Source organism: Castanea sativa, chromosome 11 (genome assembly GCF_040712315.1).
Source record: "Castanea sativa cultivar Marrone di Chiusa Pesio chromosome 11, ASM4071231v1".
Classification (NCBI taxonomy): Eukaryota; Viridiplantae; Streptophyta; class Magnoliopsida; order Fagales; family Fagaceae; genus Castanea; species Castanea sativa.
The window spans coordinates 62,859,282-62,870,029 of record NC_134023.1 but is presented as its reverse complement, the minus strand read 5'-3'; the positions used below and the strand labels follow the sequence as shown (position 1 = coordinate 62,870,029).

General features: G+C 35.0%; 1 protein-coding gene and 1 long non-coding RNA gene across 2 annotated transcripts; both read right to left on the bottom strand.

Annotated features, from left to right (window-relative positions):
* On the bottom strand, positions 1–792 carry LOC142616902 (uncharacterized). Its single transcript, XM_075789656.1, has 2 exons — positions 417–792; positions 1–263 (listed from the first exon to the last, which is right to left on the bottom strand). The coding sequence occupies exons 1-2, from the start codon at positions 790–792 to the stop codon at positions 1–3; spliced, it is 639 nt and encodes a 212-aa protein (XP_075645771.1).
* A 290-nt stretch (positions 793–1,082) lies between these two features.
* On the bottom strand, positions 1,083–3,255 carry LOC142618024 (uncharacterized). Its single transcript, XR_012841138.1, has 3 exons — positions 3,089–3,255; positions 2,431–2,482; positions 1,083–1,955 (listed from the first exon to the last, which is right to left on the bottom strand). It is a non-coding gene; the product is annotated as an uncharacterized LOC142618024 (long non-coding RNA).
* Between the last annotated feature and the right edge of the window lie 7,493 nt (positions 3,256–10,748).

Genomic DNA, 10,748 nt, shown 5'->3' with positions numbered 1-10,748 from the left:
TCAAGCTTCAACTTTTTGGTCGTAGAGACCATCTTCTTCAATAATCTCAAGTACATCAACAACAGCAGAGAACATCAAAATCAAGTTGAGAATAGTCTCATAATATGATCTCCAATGTGTATCATTAGGACGTTTAAGATTTGTCTCTTGATTCAAACCTTGCCCACTTCTACGTACATCATTCTTTAATTCTTTTTTAATTTTGGCAAATTGTGCATCTCGAAGAGCATCTCGTCTCTTACAAGAGCCTCCAACAGCAGTTACTAAATTACTAACCACATAAAAAAATTCAGCAATGTTAATGTGATTTTTAGCAACGGCATCAAGTGTCAATTGAAGTTGATGAACAAAACAATGGACATAAAATGCTGACTTATTCTCTTTCAAAATTAAAGTTTTGAGACCATTGATATCACCTTGCATATTACTAACCCCGTCATAACCTTGCCCAGTTAGTTTCAATAAACTCAAATTATGTTTACAAAGTAAACATTCAATAGCATAATTGAGTGACAAATCAGTGGTACATGCTACATGTACAATACCAAGGAATGACTCTATAATAATTCCTTTTTTGTTCACATAACAAAGAACGAGGGCCATTTGCTCTTTCACTGAGATATCACGTGACTCATCAACTAATATTGAAAAGAACCCATTGTCAAGATCATTGATGATGGCTTTGGATGTTTCACGTGCAATTACATTCACAATATCTTTTTGGATTTCATGGTGGGTAAGCTTGCAATTTTTCGGAGCTTTTTTGTTCACATAACGAAGAACGAGGGCCATTTGCTCTTTCACTGAGATATCACGTGACTCATCAACTAATATTGAAAAGAACCCATTGTCAAGATCCTTGATGATGGCTTTGAATGTTTCACGTGCAATTGCATTCACAATGTCTTTTTGGATTTCATGGTGGGTAAGCTTGCAATTTTTCGGAGCTTTTTGCAACACTATTTGTCACAGCCCAAACCCCAAAGGGTTCAAAGCGTGAGAAAGACATCTCAAGTACCGGTAAATTTTTACTTTTTGACAATTCAATCCACATAAATCCTATCAAATATCAATATCAAGAATTATCTTAATAATTCCATTGAATATACTCTCAAAGTAGGTCAGAGCTCTAAGCATTAATTACAAAGACCATTGGCCACAAAAGAATAGAGGTCTGAGTAATAATTACATATCAACAGCTTGTCCCATCAGTGGGAAATATAGTCACAACCACTATAATATAGAAAAGAATGAGTCAAGCCTATTCTAAAATATACATTATCACATAACTCCATTACAAAAGTTCGGCCTCCATCAGTAGTTAGTCTAACTACTATTAGCCACCAAAAGCTGTCTCAAAATATTGTTGCCTACTCTGAAAAGCTTATAAAAATAATGGGATGAGACAGGGCCCAGTAAGTAGCTTAATTAATGGGGGTGGGGGAAATGCAAGTTTCATTTTCAATAATAATAATATGACAAGAATGATTAAATAATGAAATACCAAATTTCTCTAAGTAACTACCTTGAAACAATATACTATAATTTGTGAGCACTAACAATATAAATTCCAAAGCCATAATATCTAACATAAGACAAATTATCCCAATAATATACCACACTACCACATAGATCGGTCAGGGGATCCACCCATTCACAACTAGCATGATATTGTCCTCTCTGGTATGTAGACTCTTGGCCCCATGGACAGCAACCTCACCCATACCCTCAAGGTTTTTCTCTCCCCCCCATGGGCAGCAGAAAGAGCGCGTCAAATAGGACCTCTTTTGCATGTGGTATTTTGGCCCCATGGACAGCAGCCTCACCCACACACAATCAAAGAACTTCTTCCCTCCATAGACAGCAAGGAAGAACGCATCATCCAAAATGAAAGGGTACTGACTTAGATTTGATTCCGTTGTCACAAAGACTACGAAAACCAAAGCGGGTGATCACTGGAAAATCACACATGGCATGGTGTTAAAACTACATGATTCTCACAAGTTACATTACTTTGAAACACATAGTTTATATCCAAGTAGTTTTAGAAAAACCTTAAATAATCTACTTCCACAAAGTTTGTAAGGTTTTCCGCTTCATTCTTGCCAAAAAGATTTTCTATCAATTTCTCAAGTACTAAGACAAGATAAGCATCTTTGAATTTTCTATTATACCACATAATCCATAATTTCCTTATCAAAGATTAAATAAAAGATGCTCATTTTTCCTTATCAACAATTCATGCATTTCCCTAAATGCAATACCAAATATGATGCATTTTTGTATATAATAATACGTAATACGGTCACAACACGACAATATTAAGAAAACATATATCCATATATAATTTTTCAAAATGTGTTTGACCCAAAAACATCGTTTGTGAAATATGATAATTTTCCAAAAATATCCCATTAAGAAGCTACTTACCTCGCAACCACAAAAGCCTGACTCTCCAAGCTCCAAGGAGATTAGCTAGAACCTAAACAATATCAAGTAAACCTATCACAATAAGTCTAAAACTTAAAATTGTATTTAACCAAAATTTAGGATTTGCCAAATAAACACTTAATTAGGCAAGCCTACTATGTAACCTCATCAATAATAATATATACCATTCCCAAAGTTTCTCAACAAATTTATTCACAAGGTATCAACTCCAATTTATAAAGTTAACCCATTTCATAATATCTCCAACATTATGACTAGTTTTCATAAGATTTACATTACATCATTAAGAGACCCATGAAAGCAAAAAATCAACATATCCTCCAAGACAAGAAATTTAGAATTTCACTAACTCCAAATAAACCCAATGTCAATGGCAGAATTAAATTTACCAACCATCATACATTATATCTTGAAACCCCTAAATTTTTCCACCATACATAAACCTTGAATAGCCATTTTAGCACAAAATATATATATACCCACTCATCAAAAATTCCACCAATACAAAACCCATACATAAAAACACATTAATATCACTTCCAATGCACATAAATCACATGGGTATCATTATCAAAGCTTAGATAAAAATATCCTCAAGCAAAAGTGTAAAATCCACCAAAAGATTAGAAATTTTTACCTCAAATAAATTGATGAAGATGTTAATGGGTTCCTAAGAATTTTTCTGGTGATCTTGCCGGAAAAATGATGGTGAGATGGTGTGTTTTGGAGAGGAGGCCAGCGGGTGAGTTGAGAAATGAGTGTGTTTAAGTGAAGAGAAAAGAAAGAAAAATGAAAGAGAGAAAGAAAGGTGAGAGCCGGCCAAAAGAGAGAAGAAATGAGAGAAAAAATGAGTGGTGGAGAATGATGGGTAGTGGGGTTAGGTGGGGGGCACGTGGGAGGGGCTTAAAATCTGACCTTAACTTCTTTTTTCTTTTTCTTTTTCTTGACTGATAGGGGCATTACACTATTAACTCCTCCAACATGGGAATTTAACTTCTCTTTCTGATTCCAAAGTTGAATCCATTTATTACAACAGTCTCATCTCCTCCTTGCTTACCAAAATCTTGCCCAAATAGGTAGCAATATAAACAAAATACCGCATCCTTGTCTATACTATATTCCAACCACTTTCTATTTACATATCATTAAAATCTAAATCAACGGGGCTTTCCAAAAAAATTTGTTAGAGGGTAATCATTGTTTTGGAAAACAGGTTGAAAATGGCCTTTTTGTAAATAATATCTTCTTATTTCATCATGATTATTAGGATGATAAGATGATATATTTTCTCGTAGCCCATCTAAAGGAAGATTTTCTAAGTGAAAGTCAATACGAATTCTTGGGTACATGGTTTTCTTATCAAATATTTGTCCATAATTCTAACAGAAGAATAAACAATACACTATAAGCTCATTTAAAATATTAATAAAATTATTAATTATTGTTGTTTAGTTGTTTCATTAATTTTTTTTCTTTTATAAACTATAATTTGTTATATATTGTTTCATTAATTATAAAATTATTAATTGTTGTTTAGCCTAATATAATTTAATTTGTTTGTCTTTTATAATGTATTGGTTAATGAAATTATTAATTATTGTTTATTAGTTGCTTCATTATTATTTTTTACTAACTATTAGCACACACCCTATGTGCATTATCCATGGCCAATCCACTACCTGCCTAGTGACTATGTCCTAACATAATTTAATTTTGTCTTTTATTGGTAATTTACTACCTCTGCTCTAGATGCCTTTACTTCCCCCAATTCAAATATCTCACTTGGCCCCATGCCCCCATCCACCCCCCACACAACAAATAAGCCCCATGGCCCCAATCATAAGATCCAATCCAGATGAATTCACAAATCACAATACACTTAAAGACAAACTCAATAACTCACCAACACCAACACCAACGGATAAAGCAAAAACAGCAGGTACAAATATTAATAAAGTTATAAAGACTAAAGTAAAGCTAACAAATTACATAAAAGAGAAAGAGAGAGAATCATATAAAGAGAGAGAGAGAGTCGCACTTCATTAATTCATTTTCATTTTTCAGTCTTCAAATAAAGAGAGAGAGACATAGACAGAGAGTCTCAAAGACTCCACAGCAAAAGCAAAGTGAGCAAACCCCCAAACCCATTAACTCAATCATGTAAGAGAGAAAAAGAGAGAGAAGTGGAAAGATGAAATACCTTGAGGGAGAAAGGAGGCCTGAGGGGCAGCGTCGTCGGGTAGCACATCGAGGCGAAGAAGGTGTTGGAAAAACACATGGAAAATACGTTTTTGTATCTCATACAAAACATGTGCAGCGGAAAATTAACGGATCTACTTTACTCGCAATTGATAACATGTACTATGTAAGTTTCAAAATTTAAGAACAAGAAAGCATACCTTGGTGTGGTGAAATTCAAAATCGAAGATCAGAAACGCTTGAGAACACTTTTAATCTTCATTCCAATTCCACTTAATGCCCAAAAAGTGTGGACTCTTAATCAGTTTCCAAGGAGAGGATAGGAGAGTGACACTCACATACAAATCATTTCATTCCTTGTATTTTCTTAATGAAAACCCTTATGAAAAGAGACTTATGAAAACCTTAATGAAATTCTGTAAGTTTCTCTCCTTATTTATAACTGATTATCTAATTGGGCTAGCCTTTTGGGACATTCTAATTGGGCTCTTGTGTGTGGCTTGGAGTGGGACCAAAAGGGACCAATAAGACACTAGTTCCAATGGGTCTTGGGCTTTTCTGTCAACTCTTGACAAGTTCAAAGTTACCATTAACTATATTTAATTATATCCCAAGACTTTATGTAGTTACACTCTAGGCCTTATCTATAAATTATATCCCAAGACTTTATTGTATATGCAACCCCTTAATAAAATATTCGTAGTAATACAAAGTCATGAAAGTAGATTGCCACTTTGAAGATTACTATATCTTAATCCTTGAGTACCTCGTTTAATTCTTTAAGTTATTCATTATATATTTATGAAATCCAATTCCATAAATATATACTTTAGTAACTCCTTACTAAAGTGGTTGGGTCCAACTCTTTGAGTAACCAAACCCATTAAACTTATCTCAAGGGAATATTCTGTATCTTTGTTAAGAAACTATGAATTTCATCTTGAGAATATATGTTCCATCAACACTAAATGTGGCTGCCCAACATACTGAGGTTTTGATCGTATCTTATAGATTTCACTCTTGATATATCAAAGTAACCTACACCTTATGATCAAGTCAATTATTCTCTTAGGATTATGAGTTCATGTAAATCTAAGTCATGAATTTATTATTCATTTGATAGTCGTTAGGAGAATAATAAATCTAATTCAATATGTCTTAACTCTTACAACATATCAACATACCAACTAGAAGTCTCCACTTCCATGATCAAGACAAATCATCTTAGTTGGTATGTTATAGTATTCGCAGATGAAATGCCCAATTTCATCACTGACTATGAACTAAAATTCTGAGTTTACAAAGAACTTGTGATTTATATTTTCCGTGACTTTTCACATAAATCACATACTATACATCTCATGGACTAAGATAATGTTCCATTAGTTCATTTATAAATAGTCTCATATAATTAAACAATTTAATTATTTATCACATGCCATTAAATTGGATTTTAGGGCATAAACCCCAACAGAAGGAATCGAGGCCAAGCCGAGCGTACCGATCTCCAATCCGGTGGGACAGATCTCCGATGCCCAATGCGATGTGCTCTGGACTGGAGCTCAAGTTGTGCTATGTTGGCTATTGTGTTGCAGCGTTGCTCTGTTGACTGGTGAGGTTTTTCTCTTTTGGTTAGGTTATGATTTGAGATTTCAATTTTTTCTTTAGCTTTACCATTTGATGAATCGGCGGACGCGTATATTAGGTTTTGGTTTTTTTTTTTTGAGAATTTGTGGCTTTGCTTTACTTGTTTACCATCTGTTGGGGTTTTTTTTTTTTTTTTTTTTTCTTCTTTAGATTAGGTTTGCTTTACCATATGTTGTTTAGGATTGATGTTGGGCTTTTTTGTGGGCTTGCTCAGTTACAATTTATTTATTTTTTTCAGATTTTAGATCAAAAAATTTTTTGGGCTTTTTTTTTTTTTGCTTGAAAGTAGAAAAAATAATTTTATTTTTTATTTGAGAGTGTTCCTAATTTTGCTTGAGGGTGTTCCTAATTTTTTTTTGAAAGGGTAAACAAATAAAAAAAATGAAAATTATTATATATATATATATATTTTTTTTTTTTTCAGGTCGGGGTGTTCCTGGGAACACCCTGGACTGAACGTGGCGCCACCACTGGGTACAAAGACTAGTGAAAGAGGAAAAAAAATGAAGCTTTTTGTGCAAAACAACATGGACACTTAAATTCCCTGTCTTAAAAAATAAGTTAGGTAAAAATAAATTGTTTATAGAAAAAATATTGAAACTTTAAAATTTAAAAAGGTGTATATAAAAATAAATAAAACGAGAAAAAAGAAATTCAAATGTACATTGTTACAACTAAAACTAGAAGAATTTTAAACATATCTATAACATGTGTTACGATAAATGTTTTCACGAGAAAAAAGAAATAACATTTGATATGGGGAATGTTGCACAATAATGAAAAGTAGAAAACAAAGAAGAATAATTTCATAAGTTTCTCTAACCTAGGGCGGCACCTTGTGTAACCCTAGCCACTAGGAGAAATCTGTGCCTACTCTTTGTAGTGAGGCAGTTAGTGGTTGTTTTCCACAGGTCGTTCAACGTTGGTATGTACGATGGAGGCTCTGTCTAGCTTGTGGGAGAAGTTCTCTTTGTCAGAATCAGAAGGAAGGAGGTTTGTTATGGAGGACAGTGAAGATGAACGTGAGATTTTCTTGGCTGTAAGATTCTACACAGGTTGGGTACTGAGCATAGAGGTGATTGCAAAAACTCTAAAGTCATTATGGCGAACAAGAAAAGGTTTTGAAGTCAGGGACATGGGCAATCATATAGTCTTGTTTATCATTTGGGATGAAGGGGATGTGGAGCAGATTCTTAAAGGGGAGCTGTGGTCTTTTGATAAACATTTTGTGGCTTTGAAAAGAGTACAGAAACACTTTGATCTAAACAAAATTCTGTTTGAGGCTACCAGTATGTGGGTTCAAATACACAACTTGCATATTAGGGTATCACCAAGCATTGCGAAAAGTATTATCTCTGAGGTTGGTATGGTGATTAAGTGTACCCCTGGGGAAGAGGTGTATGAAGGTAGCAATTTCATTCACTTACGGGTTGAATTCGATGTGACAAAACCACTGTGTTAAGGGAGAAGGATTACTTTTAGGAGTGGACAAGAAAGTTGGGTGAGTTTCAAGTATAAGCGACTACCTAACATATGTCACTGGTGCAAAAAACTTATGCACATGGATAGGGACTATCCCATTTGGGAGAAAGGTAAGCATGCTTTGAAGGAGGCTGGGCAGCAATATAAGTCATGGATGAGGGCTACGACACCGAACTTGGCTCGAAAATCAGTGGTCAGGGTAGCTGGATTAGAGGACTATGACAGTGGATCAGTGAAAAAATAGTTGTGTTGTCTGGGCTGATAGTTTCTCTAGCTATCATATAGATTCTATTATTAATGGTGGAATGGAGGATGCATGGAGACTGACAGGTTTTTATGGTGAGCCGGATACGAATATTCGTAATGAAGGTCGGAATATGTTATAGATGTTGAGTTCAAAGCCGAAGCTCCCTTGGTGTTGTTTTGGGGATTTTAATGAGCTTCTGCACGTGGAAGATTAAAAGGGGGTGCGTCGCGAGCTCATAATCTCATGCAGGACTTTAGGGATGCTCTTGATCATCGTGGTTTTGTGGACTTGTGCTACTCGGGTCCGAATTTTACATGGCATGGACATTGTCGAGGTGAGTTGATATGGGAGAGATTGGATCGTGGAGTAGCTAACTATAAATGGCTTGCTTAGTTTCCTAATGGAAGGATTAAACATTTGCATTGTTTTACTTCTGACCATTGCTCGATTCTTCTATCCCTTGACTCAAATGAGGAGCACCAACGACGGAGACGTAAGCCTTTTTGGTTTGAGGCCATGTGGTTAACTAATCCAGAATGTAATGGAGTTATTTCTAGAGCTTGGGTTGTAAATTATGATGGTACTCCAATGCATATGGTAACGAAAAAATTGAAAACTTGCAAGAAGATGTTAATTGCATGGAACCGGGATCACTTTGGCAGTGTGTTGAAAAAATTTAAAAAACTTAAGGAGCAATTATTTAAGGCAGAAGTGGATTCGACCTAATCAGGGGATGTTGAGGAGGTAAACCTTTTGACAAAGGAGCTTAATAAACTTTGTGAACAGGAGGAAAAAATGTGGCAGCAGAGGTCTCGAGTTCAGTGGTTACAAAGTGGAGATAAAAATTCTAAATTTTTCCATGCTGTGTCGACTCAAAGTAAGAGAAGAAATTTCATAAAGGGGTTGCGAGATGAAAATCCAGAAAGGGTGTTTGATTATAGACCTATTAGTCTTTGTAACATGATATATAAGATTGTTAGTAAGGTTATTGCAAACCGTCTCAAACCTTTACTTAACTCTATTATATCTGAAACTCAAAGTGCCTTCATTGCTAATAGGCTTATCATGGATAATATTTTAATTGCTTTTGAATCTCTACACCATATGAAGAATAGGCAAGCAGGGTTTTATGGCTTTTAAGTTGGATATGAGCAAAGCCTATGATAGAGTGGAGTGGTCTTTTCTTGAACAGATCCTTTTGAAATTGGGATTTCATGAAGAATAGGTGGCTTTGTTGATGGAGTGTGTTACGACAGTGTCCTATTCCATACTGGTTAATGGTGAGCCAAAGGGATTGTTTAGGCCTTCTAGGGGTTTGAGATAAGGGGATCCTCTATCGCCTTATTTATTTCTCTTCTGTGCTGAAGGTTTTAATGCTTTACTAGAAGGGGCGGCTTTGAGAGGGGATATCCATGGCTTTTCACCCATCTCTTTTTTGCAGACGATTGTTTACTGTTTTGTAAAGCATCACTGTTTGAGTGTGAGAAGATCAAAGAATTACTAGGATTTTATGAAGAGGTCTCGAGACAAATGATAAATAGGCATAAAACTACTCTTTTTTTTTAGCAAAAATACTGATGCCCAAACCAGGGAGGATATAAATTTGTCTCTAAATGTTTCAGTTATCCAACATTTTGAGAAGTATTTGGGGCTGCCTTCTTTTGTTGGTAGAGAGAAAAAAACTTGCTTTACTCAAATTAAGAAGAGGATTTGGGCAAAAATGCTAGGGTGGCAAGAAAAGCTTCTGTCTTAGGCTAGTAAGGAAGTCATGATAAAAGCAGTGGTTCGATCTATTCCCACCTATTCTATGAGTGTGTTTAAGTTACCTGTTGGTTTATGTAAAGATATTGAAGCTTTTGAGTTCTAAGACCTTTAGGTTTAAATGTATTAGAACTCTAATTTGTAATGTTGGCAAACCATGATTAAAACATTTTAGTCTTGTATAGACGTGCTCAAAGTATGTGTCTTTTATGTAAAGTTGGAATCGAGTTGCTGTAGGATTTACTGTGCAATTCTGCCTGGCTCGATCGATCGAGAGTTAGACTCGATCGATCAAAAGTCGTGCAGATTGGTTTTTTGTAGAATTTTTCAACTCAGCCAAGCCTGTTTTACGTGTAAGGTTTTATGTTTTGCCCTAGGTATAAAAGAGAAAACCCTAGCCATGTTTTTAGAGTTGCTACTGATGCTCTTTATGTTATGTGTGTGAATCTTTTGTGAGATCTAGAGGTATTTGCCTTCACATAAACTTAGGGTTATCAAGATTCAGATTGATGTCAAGAGTTTGTTGATCAATTCAGTTGCAAATTCAATAGCTTAAAGATATACAAGCGGGAGTGCTTGTACTTGCTGAGAATTCAAGAAAGAAGTAGTCTGTGGAATCGGAGTTATCACGTGGTCGTGGTAGTAAGTTTCTTACTCGAGGTAGCAATAGGATGTTAGTGGTCTAATTCGCTATTTTGTAAACTTCAATTCTTTCATAGTGAATTCAGTTTACCTTGAGGATAGCTAAGTTAAATCCTCCTCAGGTTTTTTACCGGTTTGGTTTTCCTGGATCATCATATTGTTGTATTCTTTATTTTCCGCACTTTACAATAATATGATTGATATGTGTTAACCTAGACCTGCATAATTTACCTAAGTGAATCACTTGACTAAATATCTAGGTTAATTTGGTTGTGTTTAAGGGGTCTAAAAACGTATAGAAGCAATGATTCGAAATTTT

Excerpts from the sequence above, each read along its gene's own strand:
- LOC142616902 (XM_075789656.1), bottom strand. The coding sequence starts at position 792 with ATGGCCCTCGTTCTTCGTTATGTGAACAAAAAAGCTCCGAAAAATTGC. Across the intron at positions 264-416 it reads CGGGGTTAGTAATATGCAAG|TAACTGCTGTTGGAGGCTCT; the intron begins GTGATATCAATG and ends TTAGTAATTTAG.